At 46.4% G+C, this 27,911-nt stretch overlaps 1 protein-coding gene across 2 annotated transcripts in view; it reads left to right on the forward strand.

The window, feature by feature from the left end:
* The first annotated feature begins 313 nt into the window (after positions 1-313).
* Positions 314-27,911, forward strand: part of LOC149455655 (cytochrome P450 2K4-like) — a 58,256-nt gene continuing 30,658 nt past the window's right edge. The window contains exons 1-5 of one of the 2 annotated variants that reach the window (XM_089686049.1): positions 314-439; positions 23,390-23,499; positions 23,618-23,744; positions 24,992-25,188; positions 26,313-26,475. In XM_089686049.1, coding sequence (XP_089542175.1) covers positions 25,006-25,188; positions 26,313-26,475 — 346 coding nt within the window. In that variant the 5' untranslated portion in view covers positions 314-439; positions 23,390-23,499; positions 23,618-23,744; positions 24,992-25,005. The remainder of the gene's footprint in view (positions 440-23,389; positions 23,500-23,617; positions 23,745-24,991; positions 25,189-26,312; positions 26,476-27,911) is intronic. The other variant, XM_089686050.1, reaches the window with a different exon arrangement.

Raw genomic sequence — 27,911 nt, forward strand, 5'->3', positions numbered from 1 at the left:
AAATTTATTATCTGTATCCTGATTGCAGCTTGGATATCATGTAGTTTTAGAGAGGTATTGTATTTCTGTGTTCAGCCTCTTGTACTATTGGGTCACCATACAAACTCCAGGCAAGCCGTGGGTACAGTTACACCCTTGTTTATAAATTCTATAGCATGTACTGCATACAGATTATGCGTCATGGTATACCTTGCTGTGTATTGATTTGAAAGGCTTGTGGTTTTAGACATATTTGTACAGCTTTCAAGTGACATAAGTTATTTGCAAACCATTGCATAATGCGTTCTACTTTTTTGTAATACATGTTGACAAGGCTACCCTAAATTGAGAGCCTTAGCTGCACAGTAAGTTATATAAAAGCAATCCAAAGTGCATTGTCCATTACTTTGTCTGAAAACTGAGTGAGAACAAGGACTGCTATACTATCCTTATGTAAAAGGTAAGAAGTAGACGGGAAACAAGGCATTTAGTTTGTATGATAAAATCTGTGAAGATTTTATCTGAGGCAGAACATTTGAAAGTTACAGAGGTTTTAAATTAATACAGTAATATATTTTTTTTTATAATTTTGCATGTCAAGGGAAATTCAGTGTAAGGGAGTTGCCAATGCTGAAAACAAATAAAAGGGAACTGCTATTGCAGAAAAAAGGGATTTCAGTGTAAGGGGGCTGCAATTGCTCACTAATTCTAAAAATGAGTTTTTTAGAAGTAGTAAGTGAGAATTCCCAAAAATGTTGAATCCTTTTGAACAGGCAACTATAGCAATTGCAGCAGCTATACCTTTCACTATAGGTTTTCTGTAAGTAAATTGAATCAGATTTCTATAAGCACCCTTCACCCTTAGTCTGAAAGTGTTGAATAGAGGTCTTAATCAGGCTTATGTATGCTTTATTACAGTTTGAAGCTTACATTTCCAACCAAAAAGCTCAGTAATGGCACCACACATATTTCCTCAGCATAGGCTTTCTTTAACAAGCGTTGACAGATTTTTTTGAAGTTCCTAAAGCCCCCTTCAGATCCATTCTTGGAGTGCTGAATAGAGATCTTCAGTAATTTGGCTGTAGTTTTTAGTAGGCTTAAGAATGCTTTAGTTCAACTTGAAAGTTGCTGAAGCATGTTAAAGCTTCTGTAAATCTGCAGAAAGTACTTCCAGTAAGTTAGGGGTTTTAGGAAGGCAATCAGAGCTGGTTGAATACTCTGCAAATGCTTAGTGAAGTTGATATTATTTAGACTATAGTTTACAATATAAGATAAATATATGTTGATCATAAGAAAATACACTGGCTACCATTGCAAGATGCCTTGCTTTTTATGATTATTATTATTATTTATATATTTTATTATTGTTATATTTTTATACATTGCCTAAATATCTGACTCCTAACAGAAAACAGTGTTTAGGTCCTCATGGTGCTTATTTTCACGGTAGGAAAGAGACTTTATTAACCAATTCAGCTCTCACTCCTGTAAAAGGTACAAAGGTACAAATGCAACACTAATGGTTAAACCTTTCATGACCAAGGTAAAAACAAACTTTAATGCCCAGACCCAATTTTACAACTTTGACATGTATTAGTAAAACATGCAAGAATGATTTATCTAATTCTTGTACAGGTGAAATATACCTTTTTTCAGGACAATTTGGGCTTTCATTTTGTTGTATATTAATATTATTATAATACAGGATTTATATAGCACCAACAGTTTGCACAGCGCTTTACAAAATGAAGGCAGACTGTATAGTTACAATACAATTTGGTACAAGAAGAATCAGAGGGCCTTGCTCATTAGAGCTTACAATCTAAGACATAGGGTCAAGTAATATGAAAGGTAATAGCTGTGGAGGCTGAGCTGATGGAGAAAATAAATACAGTTTATTGGTTAGAAGCAGGATAAGCTTTGTTAAAGAGAAGGGTTTTCAGGGATCGTCTAAAAGTGGATAGATTAGGAGATAGTCGGACAGATTGGGGTATGGGAAAAGCTCAGGGGAAGTCCTGGAGGTGAGCATAGGAGGAGGTGACACGGGAACTAGAGAGCAGAATGTCAAAGGAGGACCGAAGAGAGCATTGTGGTTGATATTTTGAGACCAGGTTAGTGATGTAGCTGGGGGCAGAGTTGTGGATGGCTTTTTAAGTTGTTGTTAGTATTTCTAATTTTATTTGTTTGGCGAGTGGAAGCTAGTGGAGGGATTGGCAGAGAGGGGTACAAGACATTGAACGGTTGGTAAGGTGGATGAGTCTTGCAGCAGTATTCATGATGGACTGAAGGGGGTATGGATATGTAAAGGTAGGCCAATGAGGAGGGAGTTAGAGTAGTTGAGGCGAGAGATAACCAAGGAGTGAATTAGAAGCTGTGTGGTATCATTGGTTAAAAAAGGAAATGTTCTGGAGATGTTGTGGAGGTTGAGGTGGCATGATTTGGACAGGGGTTGGATGTGGGCCTGAAAGGATAGATCCAAATCCAGGGTTACTACTAGCACCCTGCCATGGATGGGTTGATAGTTGTGCCATTGATCTTGACAGAGAAATCATGGGAAGAGGCAATGGGGAAGGAAATATTATGAGTTCAACTTTGGATAATGTCAGGGATCGGTGGCTCTGCCGCGATGCGCCGGGCGGCGCATGCGCAGAACACCGATACACTTTAGCCAGCGAGCAGCAGGACCTGGGCGATCGCGACGGCTGCGCATGCGCACTCGCGATCTGGGACGTGCGTCTGGCACCAATGACAGCGCAGGGGACCCTATTTAAATGGGACAGGAGGTATGTCAATTGCCGTTTGGTCTTTATTGTTCTGTTCCTGTTATCTAAACCTGTGAAGCTTCTGTTGTCGACCTCTGCATTGTTCCTGACCCTGCTGATTGTCTCCTGCTTGACCCCTGGCTTACCTGACCATCCTTCTGCCTGATCCTCTGTACTGCTGCCCGTTAGTTGCTGAACCTAGCTTGTGACCCTGACCATTCTCTGCCTGCTCCTCCGGTACCTCGCTGCCCGCAGGTTGCTGACCTGGCCTGCCTGACTACACCTTACATCACCCGCATGATCCATCCATCCCGCACGGATCTGTCCCTGTTACCAGGCTTGCCAGCCTCTTCACGTCAGGCTCCCTTTCCCGCACACCCCTGACGGCGCTCTCTACCATTGCCGGATGTACTCAGGGGTCGTGACCTGGTCTCAGTCTGCTCCAAGTCCATCCCCACCATCAGGGGCCCTGGTGAACAAGCAGATTGGGACTTAGACCCCGCGTCCCGAGGAACCCCGTGCTGTGGGCTGCTAGAGACACCACCAGGTGGTGCATGACAGATAGATTGAGTTTGAGGAAGTGGTGTGACATCCAGTGTAAGATGTCTGTTAGTAAATCAGTGATACGTGAGGAAACTGATGGGGCGAGCTGAGGTGTAGAGAGATAGATGTGTGTGACATCAGCATAGAAATGGTATTGGAAACCATGGGAAGCTATCAGCTGATTCAGGGAAGAAGTGTAGATTGAGAATAGAAGAGGTCCTAGGACAGAACCTTGGGAGATCCTGATGGTAAAAAGAATAGTAGAGGAGGAAGCAGAGTTGAAAGTGACACTAAGGTGCGGTGAGATAGGTGAGATTCAAACCAACGGAGAGTACACTCATGGAGATCAAGGAAGGGTGGGTGGTCAACTGTGTCAAAGGCACCAGAGAGGTCCAAGAGTAAGTGTTTGGAACGGTGACTGTTGGTTTTAACTGTTAGTAATTTGTTTGTGAGTTTTAGGAGAGCAGTTTCTGTGAAGTGTTGTGGGCAAAATCCAGACTGAAGGGGATCAAGATGGTTATTCTGAATGAGATGGCAGCTCAGTAGGTTGTAGACTAGACATTCAAGGAGTTTGGTGGCAAACGGGAGTAAGGAGATAGATCTTAGGTTGTTAAGATTGGTTGGGTCCAGTGAGGCCTTTTTAAGTATGGGGGTGACTCGTGCATGTTTTAGCGAGTTTGAGAAGATGCCAGTAGAAAGGGAGAGATTGAAGATATGAGTTAAAGAGTGCAGGATAGAGCCAGAGGGTAACTGTAGTATTTGCGAGGGAACATGGTCCAGGGGTGAGGTGGTTAGGTGGGCATTAAAAAAAGGTTCAGTGATTTCCTCTATAGTAGCTGGGTTAAACAAGGGAAGTATAGATTGTGCAGGTGGACAAGGAGAGTAAGGTGATGGAGATATCTGTTCAGTGGAAATCTTGTCACAAATTGTATCAATCCTATTTTTGAAGTGATCTTCTGGGCAGTGAGTTAGTGGGTGGAGGTAATGAAGGACGAAGTAGAGAGTTAAAAGTAGAAAAGAGTTGATGAGGACTGCATGAGAGGGTATTAATGAGAATGATAAAATAGGTCTGTTTGGCAGTATCATGTACCTGGAGATGGAGGCCAATGGAGAGGTTTTCCTTGCTGCTAAGTTCCAGACTCCCCTGAGAGTGGGACAGCGGGAGTCAGGCCCAAAGTGGCACAGGTCGCCTGTAGGAGTGCTGGTTGGTGGTCCACCCAGAAGCACAGCTGGTGCACGGAGATAGGTCTGCAGACAGGTGGCGCCTGTGCATGGTATGCAAGCCCTTCCGGGATTTGGATGTTTACTGGATAGTCAGTTCAAGCCAAGGTCAGGTACCAGGTGGGAATCAGAGCAGATGTAGTCAGATGGGACAAGCCAAGGTCATACACAGAGGAGCGAGAGAGTATCCATAAGCCAAGCCGAGGTCAGATCAGTAGGCAGGTCCAAGAGCAAGCCGAGTCGGTATCAGGAAATCACAAGTCACAATAACACAGGAAACAAGAACAAGGCATGGGGAGCTAGAGATCATCCAGCAACTTGAGGAAGTGATAAGCCTCCTCATAAAGGCTGTCTGGCACCAAACTGAGGCTGATGTGTGCTTCTGCGGCCATGCAGGGTACTGGCAGAAATGCCAGATCTTCCAGAACTTCAGCCGTGGACAGTACCCTGACAGGCAGTGTGGAGTCAGGAATTGTATTTTTGGAGGTCAGATTTATATTTGTTGGAAAATTGTAAAATTATAGTTACCATTATAATGATGCAGTTTATTGTGCTATTTTAAAAAAGGAGGTTAAGGTAGTTACAAGAGGAGCACCTACGCTAGGCAGATATTTATCTTCAAGCCAGTTTGAGATAGAAAAAATCTAGAGAGACTTGGTTAAGATGTAAAGGCAGTTAGAAATTAGTTATGGCAGGTTCATTTTTGTTGTAAGCATGTACTAGAAAGGATGGGTTATGTCTGCTGTTTTATTACATTTCTTCCTGATAAATCTTATATAAATACATTTTATTTAGTATTGTAGTGTACTATTACATGAAGTGCATGAAAACTGAAAGATTGCTTATGTGATTATTTATATGATATTAATCAAAATAATCCCACTATTGTTTCTGAATGGCTTGTCCATTATCATAATTAGAGATGAGCGAAGAAATGAAAAATTCGATTCGACTGATTCGGCGAATTCGTGGACAATATTCGATTCGAGTCGAATAAATTCGCTGTGAATTTAACTTAAAAAAGGGTGTTTCTAGGCTTCAGAGAGACTTAATATTAGTGCAGAACACTGTACCTTTAATTTAAATGCCCTTGGAGTCTGCTGGGGAAGAGAAATAATACTGTCAGTCAGTATGACATGCAGATGAGTGCCATCGATCTTAGAATCACTGCACACTTCACTCCTTTGGCCAGTCACGGGGCCAAAACCAGTGTTTGGAGCCACAGTGTGGCGGTGGAGCCAGCAGCAATGGGAGGCCATACAGCAACCTATGACAAAATGGAAACCAGCAGGAGCGTGAGGAGACCTGAAAGTGGCACATGGCAGAGTGGGAGCAATGGGAGGCGGTACAGGGACCCAGGTCACACTGTGGGCCCAGCAGCAGCGTGACCAGGCGGTACGGGGGCCCATGGCCGATTTGGGGCTTGGTGGCACCTATGGAAGGCCTGTAATCTGCCAGCAACCTATGACAAAATGGACAACCGCAGGAGTGTGAGGAGATTTCAAAGTGGCACATGGCAGAGTGGAAGCAATGGGAGGCCGTACAGGGACCCAGGTCACACTGTGGGCTCAGCAGCAGCGTGACCAGGAGGTACGGGGGCCCATGGCCGATATGGGGCCTGGCGGCACCTATGGGAGGCCGCTAATCTGCCAGCAACCTATGACAAAATGGAAAACCGCAGGAGTGTAAGGAGACCTCAAAGTGGCACATGGCAGAGTGGAAGCAATGGGAGGCCGTACAGGGACCCAGGTCACACTGTGGGCTCAGCAGCAGCGTGACCAGGAGGTACGGGGGCCCATGGCCGATATGGGGCCTGGCGGCACCTATGGGAGGCCGCTAATCTGCCAGCAACCTATGACAAAATGGACAACCGCAGGAGTGTGAGGAGATTTCAAAGTGGCACATGGCAGAGTGGAAGCAATGGGAGGCCGTACAGGGACCCAGGTCACACTGTGGGCTCAGCAGCAGCGTGACCAGGAGGTACGGGGGCCCATGGCCGATATGGGGCCTGGCGGCACCTATGGGAGGCCGTTAATCTGCCAGCAACCTATGACAAAATGGACAACCGCAGGAGTGTGAGGAGATTTCAAAGTGGCACATGGCAGAGTGGAAGCAATGGGAGGCCGTACAGGGACCCAGGTCACACTGTGGGCTCAGCAGCAGCGTGACCAGGAGGTACGGGGGCCCATGGCCGATATGGGGCCTGGCGGCATCAATAGAAGGCCTGTAATCTGCCAGCAACCTATGACAAAATGGACAACCGCAGGAGTGTGAGGAGATTTCAAAGTGGCACATGGCAGAGTGGAAGCAATGGGAGGCCGTACAGGGACCCAGGTCACACTGTGGGCTCAGCAGCAGCGTGACCAGGAGGTACGGGGGCCCATGGCCGATATGGGGCCTGGCGGCACCTATGGGAGGCCGCTAATCTGCCAGCAACCTATGACAAAATGGACAACCGCAGGAGTGTGAGGAGATTTCAAAGTGGCACATGGCAGAGTGGAAGCAATGGGAGGCCGTACAGGGACCCAGGTCACACTGTGGGCTCAGCAGCAGCGTGACCAGGAGGTACGGGGGCCCATGGCCGATATGGGGCCTGGTGGCACCTATGGGAGGCCGCTAATCTGCCAGCAACCTATGACAAAATGGAAAACCGCAGGAGTGTAAGGAGACCTCAAAGTGGCACATGGCAGAGTGGAAGCAATGGGAGGCCGTACAGGGACCCAGGTCACACTGTGGGCTCAGCAGCAGCGTGACCAGGAGGTACGGGGGCCCATGGCCGATATGGGGCCTGGCGGCACCTATGGGAGGCCGCTAATCTGCCAGCAACCTATGACAAAATGGACAACCGCAGGAGTGTGAGGAGATTTCAAAGTGGCACATGGCAGAGTGGAAGCAATGGGAGGCCGTACAGGGACCCAGGTCACACTGTGGGCTCAGCAGCAGCGTGACCAGGAGGTACGGGGGCCCATGGCTGATATGGGGCCTGGCGGCACCTATGGGAGGCCGCTAATCTGCCAGCAACCTATGACAAAATGGACAACCGCAGGAGTGTGAGGAGATTTCAAAGTGGCACATGGCAGAGTGGAAGCAATGGGAGGCCGTACAGGGACCCAGGTCACACTGTGGGCTCAGCAGCAGCGTGACCAGGAGGTACGGGGGCCCATGGCCGATATGGGGCCTGGCGGCATCAATAGAAGGCCTGTAATCTGCCAGCAACCTATGACAAAATGGACAACCGCAGGAGTGTGAGGAGATTTCAAAGTGGCACATGGCAGAGTGGAAGCAATGGGAGGCCGTACAGGGACCCAGGTCACACTGTGGGCTCAGCAGCAGCGTGACCAGGAGGTACGGGGGCCCATGGCCGATATGGGGCCTGGCGGCACCTATGGGAGGCCGCTAATCTGCCAGCAACCTATGACAAAATGGACAACCGCAGGAGTGTGAGGAGATTTCAAAGTGGCACATGGCAGAGTGGAAGCAATGGGAGGCCGTACAGGGACCCAGGTCACACTGTGGGCTCAGCAGCAGCGTGACCAGGAGGTACGGGGGCCCATGGCCGATATGGGGCCTGGCGGCATCAACAGAAGGCCTGTAATCTGCCAGCAACCTATGACAAAATGGACAACCGCAGGAGTGTGAGGAGATTTCAAAGTGGCACATGGCAGAGTGGAAGCAATGGGAGGCCGTACAGAGACCCAGGTCTCACTGTGGGACCAGCAGCAGCGTGACCAGGCGGTACGGGGGCCCATGGCCGATTTGACCTCATTCATCCCATAGTCCTGCCGACTCACGAATAGCGTGGCCTCCTCAAAGGGCCTGAGCAAGCGCAGGTGTCACGCATGAGCTGACAATGGCTGACATCTAAGTTACACAGGGAGTACCTTTATCCGCTTTTAACATCAGGAAATCTGTGATGGCCTTTAGCTGTTCGTAAAGGCGGTCTAACATATGTAGGGTTGAATTACACCTTGTTGCAACGTCACAGCATGAGGAGTCGGTACGGGGGCCCATGGCAGATTACGTGCCTGGCAGCAGCAATGGGAGGCCCGTAATCTGCCAGCACCCTATGTCAAAAAATTCAACACACCAGCAGTGTGAGGAGACCTGAAAGTGGCACATGGCAGAGTGTGGCGATGGAGACAGCAGCAATGGGAGGCCGTACAGGGACCCATGAGAGACTCTGGACCTAGCAGCAGCAGGAGGAGGCGGTATATAGAGGCCCATGGCAGATAAGGGGCCTGGCAGCAGCTATAGGAGGCCCGTTATCTTGCAGCACCCTTTGTCAAAAAATTCAACACAACAGTAGTGTGAGGAGACCTGAAAGTGGCACATGGCAGAGTGTGGCGATGGAGACAGCAGCAATGGGAGGCCGTACAGGGACCCATGAGAGACTCTGGACCTAGCAGCAGCATGAGGAGGCGGTATATAGGGGCCCATGGCAGATAAGGGGCCTGGCAGCAGCTATAGGAGGCCCGTTATCTTGCAGCACCCTATGTCAAAAAATTCAACACAACAGCAGTGTGAGGAGACCTGAAAGTGGCACATGGCAGAGTGTGGCGATGGAGACAGCAGCAATGGGAGGCCGTACAGGGACCCATGAGAGACTCTGGACCTGGCAGCAGCAGGAGGAGGCGGTATATAGGGGCCTATGGCAGATTAGGGGCCTGGCAGCAGCTATAGGAGGCCCGTAATCTGCCAGCACCCTATGTCAAAAAATTCAACACACCAGCAGTGTGAGGAGACCTGAAAGTGGCACATGGCAGAGTGTGGCGATGGAGACAGCAGCAATGGGAGGCCGTACAGGGACCCATGAGAGACTCTGGACCTAGCAGCAGCATGAGGAGGCGGTATATAGGGGCCTATGGCAGATAAGAGGCCTGGCAGCAGCTATAGGAGGCCCGTTATCTTGCAGCACCCTATGTCAAAAAATTCAACACACCAGCAGTGTGAGGAGACCTGAAAGTGGCACATGGCAGAGTGTGGCGATGGAGACAGCAGCAATGGGAGGCCGTACAGGGACCCATGAGAGACTCTGGACCTGGCAGCAGCATGAGGAGGCGGTATATAGGGGCCCATGGCAGATAAGAGGCCTGGCAGCAGCTATAGGAGGCCCGTTATCTTGCAGCACCCTATGTCAAAAAATTCAACACACCAGCAGTGTGAGGAGACCTGAAAGTGGCACATGGCAGAGTGTGGCGATGGAGACAGCAGCAATGGGAGGCCGTACAGGGACCCATGAGAGACTCTGGACCTAGCAGCAGCATGAGGAGGCGGTATATAGGGGCCCATGGCAGATAAGGGGCCTGGCAGCAGCTATAGGAGGCCCGTTATCTTGCAGCACCCTATGTCAAAAAATTCAACACACCAGCAGTGTGAGGAGACCTGAAAGTGGCACATGGCAGAGTGTGGCGATGGAGACAGCAGCAATGGGAGGCCGTACAGGGACCCATGAGAGACTCTGGACCTGGCAGCAGCAGGAGGAGGCGGTATATAGGGGCCTATGGCAGATTAGGGGCCTGGCAGCAGCTATAGGAGGCCCGTAATCTGCCAGCACCCTATGTCAAAAAATTCAACACACCAGCAGTGTGAGGAGACCTGAAAGTGGCACATGGCAGAGTGTGGCGATGGAGACAGCAGCAATGGGAGGCCGTACAGGGACCCATGAGAGACTCTGGACCTGGCAGCAGCAGGAGGAGGCGGTATATAGGGGCCTATGGCAGATTAGGGGCCTGGCAGCAGCTATAGGAGGCCCGTAATCTGCCAGCACCCTATGTCAAAAAATTCAACACACCAGCAGTGTGAGGAGACCTGAAAGTGGCACATGGCAGAGTGTGGCGATGGAGACAGCAGCAATGGGAGGCCGTACAGGGACCCATGAGAGACTCTGGACCTGGCAGCAGCAGGAGGAGGCGGTATATAGGGGCCTATGGCAGATTAGGGGCCTGGCAGCAGCTATAGGAGGCCCGTTATCTTGCAGCACCCTATGTCAAAAAATTCAACACACCAGCAGTGTGAGGAGACCTGAAAGTGGCACATGTTTAAGGCATGATTCATGGCGGATTTAGTCAGTTGTGTCAGGAACTGGTGGTTTGAAATCCAGACTAATCCACGCCTGATTCATTTTCACAAACGTGAGTCTCTCCACACTTTGGGTGGACAGTCGTGTCCTCCGCGGAGTTACAATACCTCCTGCCGCACTAAACACGCGCTCCGATGCCACGCTACTGGCCGGGCATGACAGCCTTTCAAGGGCAAATTCAGCTAGTTGGGGCCAAAGGTCAAGTTTCGTTGCCCAGTAGTCAAGGGGATTGTCTACCTCGGTTGGCAGGGTGCTGTCCAAGTAGGCCCAAGCCTGTTGTTTGAGCTCCTGCTCCAGGTCCACCTGATGCTGCTGCTGCTGCTGCGGCTGGTTAGTAGTTTCCTCACTGCGCTGGTGAAGAAAGCTACTCATCATCGACTGCAGACTGAGGCAGCCGCTGCTGGTGGAGCTGCCACTGCTCCTACCACCCCACCCCTCCCCTGCTGCCATGCCAGCGGAACGCGAGCGCACAGGGCCCACAGTGTCTGAGGATGGACGTTGGCGCACAAAGGCAGAGACCAACTGACTACATAGGTGGTTTTTATAGTACGTAATTTTGGCCTCCCTCTCAGCAGGTGTGAAAAAGGCCACCATTTTGGACCGGTAGCGAGGGTCCAACAAGGTGGACAGCCAAAAGTCATCCCTCTGTCTGATGGTTATTATTCGGCTGTCGCTACGCAAGCAACCGAGCATGCTATGGGCCATTTGTGCCAAGGAATGCGAGGGACTCCCTGCCTCCATCTCCACAGCATACTGCCACGGTGCGTCTGGGTCCTCTGTCTCCTCCTCCTCCTCCTCTACCAGATGCTCCTGCTCCTCCACTCCTGTCCGCTGAGTGGAAAAACCACCCATTTCACTCAATAATTCCTGAGCACAAATGTCCTCCTCTACCTCCTCTTCTTCCTGTCCTGCCCCCACAGGGGTCATGTGGCGTTGAGATCTGTGCGCCACGTCTACCGCACCCTGACCAGCCATTGTTAACAGCATTTGTTCCAGGACGTGCAACAGAGGAATGACGTCGTTCATCCCATAGTCCTGCCGACTCACGAATAGCGTGGCCTCCTCAAAGGGCCTGAGCAAGCGGCAGGTGTCACGCATGAGCTGCCAATGGCTGACATCTAAGTTACACAGGGGAGTACCTTTATCCGCTTGTAACATCAGGAAATCGGTGATGGCCTTTCGCTGCTCGTAAAGGCGGTCTAACATGTGTAGGGTTGAATTCCACCTTGTTGCAACGTCGCAGATCAGGCGATGCTGTGGAATTCCGTTCTGCCGCTGCAGCTCAATGAGGGTGTTCTTTGCGGTGTAGGAATGGCTGAAATGCATGCACAGTTTACGTGACATTTTAAGGATGTCTTGCAGTGGGATGGTGGATTTTAGGAACCGCTTGACAACCAGATTGAACACGTGAGCCATGCATGGCGCATGGCACAACCTTCCTTGACGCAGAGCAGACACCATGTTCTTTCCGTTGTCGGTCAACATGGTTCCGATTTTCAGTTTGCGCAGAGACAGCCATCTGTCGATTTCTCTGTTCATTACACTCAGAAGTTCCTCCCCTGTGTGACTACGTTCGCCAAGGCATACCAGGTGCAGCACAGCGTGACACCGTTGCGCCCTGCACATGTGATATGCCGGTCGGGTAATGGGACTTGGCACGGGGGTGGCGGCTGAGGACACGGCGGAAAAAGAGGTGGTAGAGGCGGACATGCTTGCTGGACCAAGGACGTGCAAACGTGGAGGCAAAAGCGGCGTGACCTGTCCAAGTTGCTGGTGCGGCTGTGCCGGCACCACGTTCACCCAGTGGGCCGTAAATGACATGTACTGTCCCTGACCGTAGTTACAGCTCCACACGTCGGCGCTGCCGTGCACTTTGGCAGAGACCGACATGCTCAAAGACTGGCCCACCATCTCTTCTACATGTGAATGCAGGGCTGGCACTGCCTTTTGGGCAAAGAAATGACGGCTTGGCACTCTCCACCGCGGCGCGGCACAAGCCATCATTTCTCGGAAAGGTGCTGAGTCCACCAGTTGGAAAGGGAGGGACTGCAGCACCAGCAACTTGGACAGGAGGACGTTCAGCTTTTGCACCGTCGGGTGCGTGCTCGCAAACTGTTGTCTCTTGGATACGGATTCCAAGAAAGACTGTTGACGGAATCCGAGAAGAGGAGTAGCAGGAGAAGGAGCATCTGAACGAGCGGAAGATGCCAACGAGCGACAACTCCCCTCAGCAGAGGTGTTGGAGCCTTGACTGGCTGATAGAGGGTGATTGACGACGTCGGGTGACGGAGCAAGTAACGGAGCGGGTGATGGAGCGGGGGCTGGGGCAGGCAGAACCGCCGTATCTTTATCACGGTTTTCCCAGGCCACCAAATGGTGACGCTGCATATGCTGCCGCAACGCTGTAGTCCCAACATGGGCCCCCTGGCCACGCTTGCATTTCTGGCCACATAGTCGACATACGGCTACGTTTACTTCCTCGGGCGGCTTGACGAAAAATTGCCACACCACCGAGTAGGAAACTTTGCCCCCGCTACTCCTCACTGGCTGACTGCTACTTCCTCCGTGCACACCGGCACCACTACTGGCCGTGGTGGTAGGCTGCAGTGGAGCTGGTGCTCTACTCCGTGGACGTTTGGCTCCACTGACACTGATGCGACCCTGCTGCCTCCTGGGCAACCCACCGACTGTTTCGCTCGCTGCCAAGCTGGCACCCTCTTCTCCTGATGATGCGGAAGAAATTGCCTGATGACGACGAGGCAGCCAAGTGCGATCAACCTCCTCATCATCAAGTACGGTCTCCGCCTCACTACTAGCCCCCTCGGCTGCGTCTGGGTCAGGAGACACACCTGTCTCTAGACCGGCTACCGAGCCACTCTCCTCGCCAGTACTTCTTCGCCTGGCTGCTGAAAAGGCCGATGTCTCCCCCCGTTCCTGACCGCCCTCTGTTAGCTCTTCCTCACTGTACAGTGGGGCTGAGCCCACAGCATGCGATACTTCGCTTGGTGAGGGAACAGCAAAGGACAGGGGCAGGTAGAGGACATGTGATTTCAGTGGGCTTGCTCCCGGGCCATGCCAACTAACGGTTGTGTCTGACATACCCACCGACCGTTGGCTGTAGGTGTCAGAGGTGACCTGGGAAGAGGAAGACGACCGAGCCAACCAATCAATGACGGCAGGGTTGTCGGTGGAGACACGACCGCTGGATGACACCGGGAGCACTGGCCTCTGGCTGCGAATACTGCTGCCTCGACCCCTTCCTCTGCTGCCACGTCTGCTCGCTCCTAAAACATTGCCTCCTCTGCCACTCCTCTGCATGTTGTCTGACATACTCTTTAATTCAACGATTAGGTGTCCCTGAGTAACAATTCTGTGTCCCTGAGTAACAATTCTGTGTCTGTGCGAGTAACAATTCTGTGGCCCTAAGTAACAGTTCTGTGGCCCTCAGTAACAGTTCTGTGTCTGTGCGAGTAACAATTCTGTGTCTGTGTGAGTAACAATTCTGTGGCCCTAAGTAACAGTTCTGTGGCCTTCAGTAACAATTCTGTGTCTGTGCGAGTAACAATTCTGTGTCTGTGCGAGTAACAATTCTGTGTCTGTGCGAGTAACAATTCTGTGTCTGTGCGAGTAACAATTCTTTGTCTGTGCGAGTAACAATTCTCTGGCACTCAGTAACAATTCTGTCTGTCCCTGAGTAACAATTCTCTGGCACTCAGTAACAATTCTGTCTGTCCCTGAGTAACAATTCTCTTGCACTCAGTAACAATTCTGTCTGTCCCTGAGTAACAATTCTCTGGCACTCAGTAACAATTCTGTCTGTCCCTGAGTAACAATTCTCTGGCACTCAGTAACAATTCTGTCTGTCCCTGAGTAACAATTCTCTGGCACTCAGTAACAATTCTGTCTGTTCCTGAGTAACAATTCTCTGGCACTCAGTAACAATTCTGTCTGTCCCTGAGTAACAATTCTCTGGCACTCAGTAACAATTCTGTCTGTCCCTGAGTAACAATTCTGTCTGTCCCTGAGTATGAATTCTGTGGCCCTAACTAGCGTTTCTTTGTCCCTAAGTAACAGTTCTGTGGCCCTGAGTAACAATTCTGTGTCTGTGCGAGTAACAATTCTGTGGCCCTAAGTAACAGTTCTGTGGCCCTCAGTAACAGTTCTGTGTCTGTGCGAGTAACAATTCTGTGTCTGTGCGAGTAACAATTCTGTGGCCCTAAGTAACAGTTCTGTGGCCTTCAGTAACAATTCTGTGTCTGTGCGAGTAACAATTCTGTGTCTGTGCGAGTAACAATTCTGTGTCTGTGCGAGTAACAATTCTTTGTCTGTGCGAGTAACAATTCTCTGGCACTCAGTAACAATTCTGTCTGTCCCTGAGTAACAATTCTCTGGCACTCAGTAACAATTCTGTCTTTCCCTGAGTAACAATTCTCTGGCACTCAGTAACAATTCTGTCTGTCCCTGAGTAACAATTCTCTGGCACTCAGTAACAATTCTGTCTGTCCCTGAGTAACAATTCTGTCTGTCCCTGAGTATGAATTCTGTGGCCCTAACTAGCGTTTCTTTGTCCCTAAGTAGCAGTTCTGTGGCCCTGAGTAACAATTCTGTGTCTGTGCGAGTAACAATTCTGTGGCCCTAAGTAACAGTTCTGTGGCCCTCAGTAACAGTTCTGTGTCTGTGCGAGTAACAATTCTGTGTCTGTGCGAGTAACAATTCTGTGGCCCTAAGTAACAGTTCTGTGGCCTTCAATAACAATTCTGTGTCTGTGCGAGTAACAATTCTGTGTCTGTGCGAGTAACAATTCTGTGTCTGTGCGAGTAACAATTCTTTGTCTGTGCGAGTAACAATTCTCTGGCACTCAGTAACAATTCTGTCTGTCCCTGAGTAACAATTCTCTGGCACTCAGTAACAATTCTGTCTGTCCCTGAGTAACAATTCTCTGGCACTCAGTAACAATTCTGTCTGTCCCTGAGTAACAATTCTCTGGCACTCAGTAACAATTCTGTCTGTCCCTGAGTAACAATTCTGTCTGTCCCTGAGTATGAATTCTGTGGCCCTAACTAGCGTTTCTTTGTCCCTAAGTAACAGTTCTGTGGCCCTGAGTAACAATTCTGTGTCTGTGCGAGTAACAATTCTGTGGCCCTAAGTAACAGTTCTGTGGCCCTCAGTAACAGTTCTGTGTCTGTGCGAGTAACAATTCTGTGTCTGTGCGAGTAACAATTCTGTGGCCCTAAGTAACAGTTCTGTGGCCTTCAGTAACAATTCTGTGTCTGTGCGAGTAACAATTCTGTGTCTGTGCGAGTAACAATTCTGTGTCTGTGCGAGTAACAATTCTGTGTCTGTGCGAGTAACAATTCTTTGTCTGTGCGAGTAACAATTCTCTGGCACTCAGTAACAATTCTGTCTGTACCTGAGTAACAATTCTCTGGCACTCAGTAACAATTCTGTCTGTCCCTGAGTAACAATTCTCTGGCACTCAGTAACAGTTCTGTCTGTCCCTGAGTAACAATTCTGTCTGTCCCTGAGTATGAATTCTGTGGCCCTAACTAGCGTTTCTTTGTCCCTAAGTAACAGTTCTGTGGCCCTGAGTAACAATTCTGTGTCTGTGCGAGTAACAATTCTGTGGCCCTAAGTAACAGTTCTGTGGCCCTCAGTAACAGTTCTGTGTCTGTGCGAGTAACAATTCTGTGTCTGTGCGAGTAACAATTCTGTGGCCCTAAGTAACAGTTCTGTGGCCTTCAGTAACAATTCTGTGTCTGTGCGAGTAACAATTCTGTGTCTGTGCGAGTAACAATTCTGTGTCTGTGCGAGTAACAATTCTTTGTCTGTGCGAGTAACAATTCTCTGGCACTCAGTAACAATTCTGTCTGTCCCTGAGTAACAATTCTCTGGCACTCAGTAACAATTCTGTCTGTCCCTGAGTAACAATTCTCTGGCACTCAGTAACAATTCTGTCTGTCCCTGAGTAACAATTCTCTGGCACTCAGTAACAATTCTGTCTGTCCCTGAGTAACAATTCTGTCTGTCCCTGAGTATGAATTCTGTGGCCCTAACTAGCGTTTCTTTGTCCCTAAGTAACAGTTCTGTGGCCCTGAGTAACAATTCTGTGTCTGTGCGAGTAACAATTCTGTGGCCCTAAGTAACAGTTCTGTGGCTCTCAGTAACAGTTCTGTGTCTGTGCGAGTAACAATTCTGTGTCTGTGCGAGTAACAATTCTGTGGCCCTAAGTAACAGTTCTGTGGCCTTCAGTAACAATTCTGTGTCTGTGCGAGTAACAATTCTGTGTCTGTGCGAGTAACAATTCTGTGTCTGTGCGAGTAACAATTCTTTGTCTGTGCGAGTAACAATTCTGTGTCTGTGCGAGTAACAATTCTGTGTCTGTGCGAGTAACAATTCTCTGGCACTCAGTAACAATTCTGTCTGTCCCTGAGTAACAATTCTCTGGCACTCAGTAACAATTCTGTCTGTCCCTGAGTAACAATTCTCTGGCACTCAGTAACAATTCTGTCTTTCTTTGAGTAACAATTCTGTCTGTCCCTGAGTATGAATTCTGTGGCTCTAACTAGCGTTTCTTTGTCCCTAAGTAACAGTTCTGTGGCCCTGAGTAACAATTCTGTGTCTGTGCGAGTAACAATTCTGTGTCTGTGCGAGTAACAATTCTGTGTCTGTGCGAGTAACAATTCTGTGTCTGTGCGAGTAACAATTCTTTGTCTGTGCGAGTAACAATTCTCTGGCACTCAGTAACAATTCTGTCTGTCCCTGAGTAACAATTCTCTGGCACTCAGTAACAATTCTGTCTGTCCCTGAGTAACAATTCTCTGGCACTCAGTAACAATTCTGTCTGTCCCTGAGTAACAATTCTCTGGCACTCAGTAACAATTCTGTCTGTCCCTGAGTAACAATTCTCTGGCACTCAGTAACAATTCTGTCTGTCCCTGAGTAAAAATTCTGTGGCCCTAATAACGTTTCTGTGGCCCTAAGTAACAATTCTCTGGCACTGAGTAACAATTCTGTCTGTCCCTGAGTATGAATTCTGTGGCCCTAACTAGCGTTTCTTTGTCCCTAAATAACGATTCTGTGGCCCTCATTAACAAGTCTGTGTCCCTGAGTAATGGTTCTCTGTCCCTAAGTAACTTTTCTCTGTCCCCAATTCTCGTTTCTGTGGCCCTAACTCTGTCCCTGTCCCTAGTACAGAGCGGTCTGCCTCTGTTCAATGACTGCAGGCAAATGAAGAATTCCAAAATGGCCGCTATTTATAGCTCGACCATTACACAGTGCTGGCTGGCTGGCTGCTGATTGGCTGATGCGATCACATGTCGTTGAGGAATGCATTATGGGTCAGCGCGCCTTGTCTGCGCGCCTTCCCAGACATCCCCGCTCCGTCGCCGCACATGTCAGCCGCCATTTTCTGAAAAATTTCGATTCGCGCGTCCGAATTAGGCTATTTTTCGGATTCGGCACGAATCGAAATTTTTCAGATATTCGACTCGAATTCCACTTCGGATACTTCGATTCGCTCATCTCTAATCATAATGGTGAATTTTTCTAATTGAGAATACAAGGAATAAAAAGGATAAGATCATTTAAAATAGGGGGTGATACACTATTGCAGTTGTGCAAAAGAGAAGTATATCGGATATATTGTATATACACTTCACCATCTGTACTAGGACCTCTCACGGGGTAAACCATAATTAAATAATTGTAAAATAACAAAAAGGGCTAAGGGAATTTCATGCTTCTAGGTTTTGCACACCTGCAGAATGAAACAGGAGATATAGAACAATAAGAACAATAAAAACTTTGAGTAAACCATAGTTTATTTGTGAATGGTGAATTAGTAATGTGCCTTTCATTCTCTTTTTGTTATATTCCTCACTGTGGTTTAGGTGTCATGTCAATCATCCACTTTCTATAAACCATTCATTTGTGCATATTGTACATGATTCTAGTCTTGTTTTTTGCTTTTTAGACAATTTGTTGTTCCCTGTATGTGGCATTTTTAGTATATATATATTGTGGCAGTGCGGTATCCTGCCATGGTGGAAATCATGATGGAGACCCAGGATTCTCAACTAAACAGGTTGAGGGGCTCCAGGCAGTTCTCACAATGCAGAGGAAACTGATTTATAAGTTTCCTCTTTGGTTTGTAAAGCCTGTTTTGGGACCTGTAGCCTGGAGATTTCTTAGAGATTTGGGAGGGATGAAATCTCCAATCCTGGGCCCATATTTTGGGAGCAGCCAGCGTGCTGATTGCACAGGTGTGTGCAGGACTTTTAGTGGAGGCCAGGCCATGATTCTGGGCTCCACCCCGGCAAACGGAGTCAGGAGGGCTCCACCCCGGCAGTTAGGAGGACTCCACCCAGGCAGACGGGAGGTCTCTGCCGTGGAGTCAGGTGGGCTACACCTAGGAGAGGTGGAAGCCAGACTAGCTGTGTGCTAGTGCCATACTTTGGGAAGAGTCTGCAGGAGGCAGACTTAAAACTGCGTACAAGCCAGGAGGCTGAATACTGTTCATTTGAATTCGTGTGATGGTGGATACCCCTGCGTGGGAAGAATTTTGGTTGTTTGAACTTTCTTAAATAAAAGTGGGCAAACAGGCCCTTAAAAAATAAGCGAGTTGCCGTGTGCTTTGAAGAAGCTCAACCACTTGAAGCGAGTTCCCACAATATATAAATGTATATATATATATATATATATATATATATATACAGTCATGGCCGAAATTGTTGGCACCCTTGATATTTTTCCTGAAAATCAAGTATTTCACACAAAAAAGGTATTGCATTAACACATGTTTTGCTATACACATGTTTATTCCCTTTGTATGTATTGGAACAAATATAAAACAGAGGCAGAAAAGCAAATATGACATAATGTCACACAAAACCCCAAAAATGGGCTGGACAAAAGTATTGGCACCCTTAACTTAATATTTGGTTGCACACCCTTTGGAAAACATAACTGAAATCAGTCGCTTCCTATAACCATCAATAAGCTTCTGACACCTCTCACCCGGAATTTTGGACCACTCTTCCTTTGCAAACAGCTCCAGGTCTCTCTTATTGGAAGGACACCTTTTCCCAACAGCAATTTTAAGATCTCTCCACAGGTGTTCAATGGGATTTAGATCTGGGCTCATTGCTGGCCACTTCAGAACTCTCCAGCGCTTCTTTGCCATCCATTTCTGAGTGCTTTTTGACGTATGTTTGGGGTCATTGTCCTGCTGGAAGACCCAGGATCTTGGACGCAAACCCAGCTTTCTGACACTGGGCCCTACAGTGCGACCCAAAATCCTTTGGTAATCCTCAGATTTCATGATGCCTTGCACACAGTCAAGGCACCCAGTGCCAGAGGCAGCAAAACAACCCCAAAACATCATTGAACCTCCACCATATTTTACCGTAGGTACTGTGTTTTGTTCTTTGTAGGCCTCATTCCGTTTTCGGTAAACAGTAGAATGATGTGCTTTACCGAAAAGCTCTATCTTGGTCTCATCTGTCCACAAGACGTTTTCCCAGAAGGCTTTTGGCTTACTCAAGTACATTTTGGCAAACTGTAGTCTTGCTTTTTTATGTCTCTGTGTCAGCAGTGGGGTCCTCCTGGGTCTCCTGCCATAGCGTTTCATTTCATTTAAATGTCGACGGATAGTTCGCGCTGACACTGATGCTCCCTGAGCCTGCAGGACAGCTTGAATGTCTTTGGAACATGTTTGGGGCTGCTTATCCACCATCCGGACTATTCTGCGTTGCAATCTTTCATCAATTTTCCTCATCCGTCCACGACCAGGGAGATTAGCTACAGTGCCATGGGTTGCAAACTTCTTGATAATGTTGCGCACTGTGGACAAAGGCAAATCTAGTTCTCTGGAGATGGACTTGTAACCTTGAGATTGTTGATATTTTGCCACAATTTTGGTTCTCAGGTCCTCAGACAGTTCTCGTCTCCTCTTTCTGTTGTCCATGCTTAGTGTGGCACAGACAGACACACAATGCAAAGGTTAAGTGAACGTCTCTCCTTTTTATCTGCTTTCAGGTGTGATTTCTATATTGCCCACACCTGTTACTTGCCCCAGGTGAGTTTACAGGAGCATCACATGCTTGTAACATTCTTATTTATCCGCAGTTGTGAAAGGGTGCCAATACTTTTGTCCAGCCCATTTTTGGAGGTTTGTGTGACATTATGTCGAATTTGCTTTCTTTCCTCCCTTTTTTTGTTTTGTCCCAATACACACAAAGGGAATAAACATGTGTATAGCAAAACATGTGTTAATGCAATACGTTTCGTGAGAAATACATGATTTCCTGGAGAAATATCAAGGGTGCCAACAATTTCGGCCATGACTGTATATATATATATACACACACACTGCTCGAAACTGTACACTGCTCAAAAGAATTAAAGGAACTCTGTTTAATCAGAGTATAGCATCAGGTCAATTAAACTCCTGGGATATTGATCTGGTCAGTTAAGTAGCAATTGGGGTTGTTAATCAGTTTCAGCTGCTTTGATGTTATTGAAATTACCAACAGGTGCACTAAATGGGCAACAATAAGACACCTCCCAACACAGGAATGGTTTTACAGGTGGAGGCCACTGAAATTTTTTTCCCTACTCATCTTTTCTGACTGTTTTTCACTAGTTTTGCTTTTGGCTAGGGTCAGTGTCACTACTGGTAGCATGAGGTTACTTCCTCTGCCTGGCACCATAGAGCTCGATTGGCATTTGCCAATTAACACCAGAATTGGCAGGTCTACCACTGGTACCCTGTGCTTTTCACAGATGAGAGCAGGTTCACCCTGAGCACATGTGACAGACATGAAAGGGTCTGGAGAACCCATGGAGAATGTTATGCTGCCTGTAACATCATTCAGCATGACTGTTTTGGTGATGGGTCATTGATGGTCTGGGGAGGCATCTCCATGGAGAGATGCACAGACCTCTACAGGCTAGACAATGGGACCCTGACTGCCATTAGGTATTGGGATGAAATCCTTGGACCCATTGTCAGACCCTAAACTTGTGCAGTGGGTCCTGGGTTCCTCCTGGCGTATGAAAACCCCTAGCCTCATGTTGCGAGAGTATGCAGGCAGTTGCTGGAGGATACCATTGAATGGCCCCCACACGCGCCAGACCTAAATGCTATAGAACACCTCTGGTATATCATGTTTCAGTCCACCTGATGCCACCAGGTTGCACCTCAGACTGTCCAGGAGCTCACTAATGCCCTGTTCCAGATCTGGGAGGAAATACCCCAGCACACCATCCGTCGTCTCATTAGGAACATGCTCCGACGTTGTCAGGCATGCATACAAGCACATGGGGGCCATAAAAACTACTGAGTACCATTTCAGCAAAATAAACTAGCCTGCCGCATAATTTTTTCACTTTGATTTTCGGGGTGTCTTTGAATTCAGTCCTCTGTAGGTTGATCATTTTCATTTCTATCAAACGATGGGGCATCCTTACATTCTGAACACATTACTCAGTCCATATCAGTACAGATATCCTGCATGATATTTTTCCCCAATGATATATGATGTGTTTTCAAAGTGTTACTTTAATTTTTTTTAGCAGTGTATGTGTATGTGTATATATATATATATATATATATATTGCAATAGAAATGAGTTTAACCACTTACCTACCAGGCAATTTTCAGCTTTCAGCACTGTCGCACTTTGAGCGACAATTGTGTAGTCATGCAACACTTTATCCAAATGACATTTTTAGCATTTTTTTCACACAAATAGAGCTTTCTTTTGGTGATATGTACTCGCTGCTGGGTGTTTTATTTTTTGAGCTATAATAAAATTTTGAAAACAGGTAATTTTTCTCCTTCACTGATATGCGTTGATGAAGCTGCACTGATAGACAGCACTGATGGGCAGTGATAGGCAGCATGGACAGGCACTGATGGGCACTGATAGGCAACACTGATGAGGAGGCACTGATGAGCTGGCACTGATATGCAACAATGATGGGCACTGATAAGCAGCACTGATGGGCACTGATAGACGGTACTGATGGGCACTGATAGGCGGCACTGATGAGCTGGCACTGATATGCAACAATGATGTGCACTGATAGGTGGCACTGATGGGCACAGATAGGCGGCACTGATGGGTGGCACTGACTGATGGCACTGACTGGCGGCACTGCTGGGCACTGATGGATGGCACTGCTGGGTGGCACAGGTGGGTGGCACTGCTGGGCACAGGTGGGCGGCACTGCTGGGCACCGATCATCAGGGCACTGATCATTAGTGCCCTGATGATCGGTGCTGATCCCTCCTCTGACAATTGCCAGTTATTGGCAGTACTTTCCTCCCGCTGTGACAACGTGAGGAAAGTGCAGCCGATAACTGGCAACTGCATTTACCAGTGATCTGTTGTGTCACTGGACATGGCTGATCACATGGTAAAAGGCCGCTGTGATTGGCCTTTTACCACATGACGTGATCAGCTGTGTCTGTAGGACACAGCGATCATGGAGATCACCAGGCGTATGCCCCCGGGTGCATGCCATTAGGCTATCTGCAGTCGGCAAGTGGTTAAGGAGGATCTTATATCAAATGTTTTTTTTTAAATGTTTAGTATTAGTTGTATATGCACTAGTTGGACATGATGTGAAGATTATGATTATTATATTGCTAACAGATAAAAATGCTAATTTGGGGATCACTCTATGAGTAAGCGCATAATGCTTTCAAGAACTTTGTTTGCCTGTATGAGCCCTGTTTTAATATATTAATAAAGTTTGCATCTAATGCTGCTTCATGCCATCATTCCTTGTTTGGTTGTAGCTAGTTGTGGCTGTTATCTTCTGATTCCACTTCTTCATCTTCAATGAAGCTGCTTGGAAGAAATGCATCAGCTGCTTCACTGAGAGGATGTCCTGCTGGCAGAGAGTAAGGTAAAGCTTAGCCAATAATTCATGCCAGCAATTATTTGGCTGTTTATGCTGAATTTGAGTATGTTTTTTTCTTTTTTCGTTAAATAATTCACTGTTGTAAGTTTTTTATTTCCCCTAGTTCACCTGATACTTGAGAACATTGGGAAACAGTGATCTTTGCTGATTTGGAATGTTGATGGTCCTCCAATAAGGGGAATATTGAGTATTTTTTTTAATTACATTTATTCGGAAGTCTTAAAGATTTGGTGAGTTCCAGTGGGAAGTGGGAGTTCCACACATTAATTTAAAGAATTATGATGCTATGGCTTGCATAATTTATTTTGAACTTATCATTTGGGTCACTGGATTGCATAGGCTGGAATGTTGTTTTTAGTTTTGTTTAATTTATATATTTATTCAGATGGGGATAATGCGTATTTATTTGCACTGTTTTGATTTTGTATCTAAAGCCAAGCATTTTTTTATTTTTGATTGAGTTGGGAAGTGTTAGAACCTTTGTAATTTTTTTTGTATGGATGCCAGTGTATCAATTGGGAAGATTCATTCTCTCTTTTTGTCTTGGTGACCACTGAAGTGATGAAAGAGGTAATGGTAGCTCTTCCAATGGGGTCATCTGTTCTTGTTATAGCTATCCAAAAAATGTTTACCATTTTGAAGAGATTTCCTCTCTCTTCCTGTTGTGTCTATATGACAGGAAGTGAAGTTAACTCTCCCCACTGGACAAAGAATGAGTTTTATCCCCTACTACATGTATCTATCAAAAATTAATGAAAAAAGGTTTGGCTTTAGATATGTTTAAAAACAAACCAAATAACACCAAGTTTCAGTATTAAGCTGTTAAAGAATTGAAATGAGTGCCATGGCAGAGACAGAAGGATGTGGAGAAAGATGTCAGAATCTTCCAATTTGTGCATACTTTGGTTTTTTTAAGTGTTTACACAATATAACTGATCATTTCAGGGTTTGCAGCACATCCACAATAACACTTCTCACAAGGTATCCCATCATGGTTTTACACTGAACTATGCACCAATTTACAGTCTCAAGCCTTAATCCCTGAAGAAGGGTTCAAACCTCTGAAACATGTTGGTAGTGTTATATATACACGTTTTCGAATAAACGTACGATTTCTAACATTTGGACATTAAAGACCTTTCTTTATAACACTCATCACCCACTTCTACAACCATCATGCCTTAAAGGGACCGACAACTCTAGGAGTTGGGTAGCCACAGAGAACCCTTTCCTATAAGGTCCAGCAATAACTTGTAAATCCACAATAACAAATTTACAGAATGGGATTTACTCCCAAAGCATGTTAATGATGACCTAGAGAGGTGGAGAGGAAGTGTAGTGTCTGTGTCATCCTTGGACTTTTCTCCCAGAAAAAGTCTGCAACCATAAATGATACAAAGCTCATCTCCCTAGATTCTCTGATTCTTCTCGGCTTAATTATTGTTCAGTTCAGTTTCTAATTTTTCATTTTCTCCAGGTTTTGCTGCAGACATGTATGTAACTGATCCGGTTTCAATTGTCCTCTCTGTTGTCACTTGTGTTTTCCTGGCAATTTTTGTGTTTGGGGAGAAGAAAAAAAAACATCCAAATTATCCTCCTGGACCACCATGTTTGCCTATTATTGGAAATATGCACCTTATAAATCTGAGTAAACCTTATGTAACATTTCACCAGGTAAGAGCTTTACATTTTTAAATTAAATGCATGGATAATGTATATGTAAATAGCTTTCTGTTCAGCAATATATTTTTTTTTAAATGAAGAATACATTATTATGATGAAATAAAGTGCTCTGGAGTGGGCAGAGACACAAACTATTGTCGATTAACCTCACTCATGGAGTCTCTGAGCATTCTAAGAAAAGGAAACTTGACAGGTCATAAGTCATTGGTAGAATTAACACCATAGCAGGGACTGAGTGGCAGAGCTCTGCGTCCTGCTTTTTAACTTCTCATTCATCCCTGGGACCCAGCCAGCATCCCTGCTGTAGACATTTCTTGACTGCTTGGTCTCCAGCCCAAAGGCACCCGCATAATTCAAGTGTGAACATTTTAGGATGAAGGCAGTGATGGGACCAGCAGAATGTTTCCCTCCAGTCTATGTTCCAAGGAAGTAACCTCTGACATTAGCGCTTTTGCACCAATTTAAGGTGTTATTTACCACCAATGTAAGGGAGAACTGCTCCAGTGACCACCAGTGGGGTCTTTGTATTGTCCACTATTATAAAAAAGTGTGTCTTTTCCTGTTCACCGTTGTACATGAGGTATCATTAGCGGTCTGTCCACTGACTATGTAAAGGGATAAGACCAAAATAGCTGCATAGACCATCACAGAAGACCAGTAATACCTAATAATACTAATGTCAGATTTTACTTCCTGGGAACATAGACAGGAGGAAAACATCCTGCTGGTCCCATCAATACACATTGTAGGTGGCAATATAGGCAGCAGCCTACTAGCATCTACAGGTCATGATAAAAGGACTGTCAAAATGTCAGGTGTTTCAAAGATTTCACTTAAAGTGTAATGCATACAAATCTACAAATCATGATCATGCATACCTATGCTTTGTTGATTTGTCCCTGACATTGGTGCTTCTGATTTCAACTTACTCTGTGGCTTACTGCAGCAACACTGAACCATTACAGTCTCCTATGACTCAGGTGTTCACAAATGATACAGTTTAAAAAACTGGCTGAGGTTAGGCTTTAAATATTTTACTTTAAAGTGACCAGCATCTCTATGTCAATATACACCATACAGTATTGATTTTCATATTATACATTTTTTCTTTGCAGCTTGCTGAGGAATATGGTTCAGTTTATAGCCTACAGTTGGGACCTCAGAAGTTGGTTGTGCTCTGTGGCTATGAGAGAGTGAAAGACGCGCTGGTCAACCATGCTGAGGAGTTTTCTGGAAGACCACATGTGCCAGTTTTTATAGACATAGCCAAGGAACATGGTATTTATCCATTATTTAATGTGATCTATTTTATGACCAGATTATCATATAGAGAACAATAGCATACACATCGTGGTCATGTGAACAGATTTTAAAGTACGTTGACAAGACTGCAGATTAAAAAGACCCCCATTTTTCATGGTGCAGTGAAAAAAAGACATCCTAGGAGGACAATCATCATTGTACCCTATATAAAGTCCACCAAGGGTGCTGCATGTACAACAGTTGAAAGTACAACAGTGGCAACATCTCCATTCTTTATTATGGGCAGGAATTCAAATACATTTTTTTTTAAAAGTCAATAACTCATGAAAATGTATAAATGTAAGTACACAACAGCAGAGATTTCAGAAGGCATCCCTTAACTTGAGAATAGTTCTGTAAATTCTGCTGTATTGTAACACAGTACACCGTGTTCCAAATTATTATGCAAATGATATTTTTCTCATTTACCTAAATAATTGATGTAAATAACAGTCAGCATAATTCTCATGTTATCAACTATTAAGAGTACAATTCACATTTTATTGAACAAACCTCCTAATGAAAACAGTATTTTTTTAAACATAAAAAACGTACAATTCACTGTTCCAAATTATTACGCACAGAAAGTTTCAAAACACTTTATAGGTTGAAAAGAACTGAAAATTGTCATTTGTTATGTTTTCAGCATATTTACTGAAATCAAAAGCTATTTCAATCAAACTTTTAACAACATTTTAACTTTTTAAACATTTTAACAGGTCACCTTACATTGTAACATAGGACCCCTTATTTGATAGCAGCTTCACAAGTCTTGCATCCATTGAACTTGTGAGTTTTTGGACAGTTTCTGCTTGAATTTGTTTGCAAGATGTCAGAATAGCCTCCCAGAGCTGCTGTTTGGATTTAAACTTCCTCCCACCCTCATAGATCTTTTGCTTGAGGATGCTCCAAAGGTTCTCAATAGGATTGAGGTCAGGGGAGGATGGAGGCCTCACCATGACTTTCTCTCCTTTTATCCCCATAGCAGCCATTGATGCAGAGGTATTCTTTGCAGCATGAGATGGTGCATTGTCATGCATGAAGATGATTTTATTACAGAAAGCATAGTTCTTCCTTCTGTACCAGGGAAGAAAGTGGTCAGTCATAAACTCCACATACTTTACAGAGGTCATCTTTACACCTTCGGGGCCCCTAAAGGGGCCGACCAGCTCTGTTCTCATGATTCCGGCCCAAAACATGACTCCACCACCGCCTTGCTGACGTTGCAGCCTTGTTGGAACAGGGTGGCCGCCCACCAACCATCCACTACTCCATCCATCTGGACCATCCAGGGTTGCATGGCACTCATCAGTGAACAGGACTGTTTGAAATTAGTCTTTATGTATTTTTCTGCCCAATGCAGCCGTTTCTGCTTGTGAGCATTGGTTATTGGTGGCCGAATAGAAGGTTTA

The sequence above is a fragment of the Staurois parvus genome, unplaced genomic scaffold (assembly GCF_062004578.1).
Source record: "Staurois parvus isolate SC_StPar_1 unplaced genomic scaffold, SC_StPar_1.0 ptg000390l, whole genome shotgun sequence".
Taxonomy (NCBI): Eukaryota; Metazoa; Chordata; class Amphibia; order Anura; family Ranidae; genus Staurois; species Staurois parvus.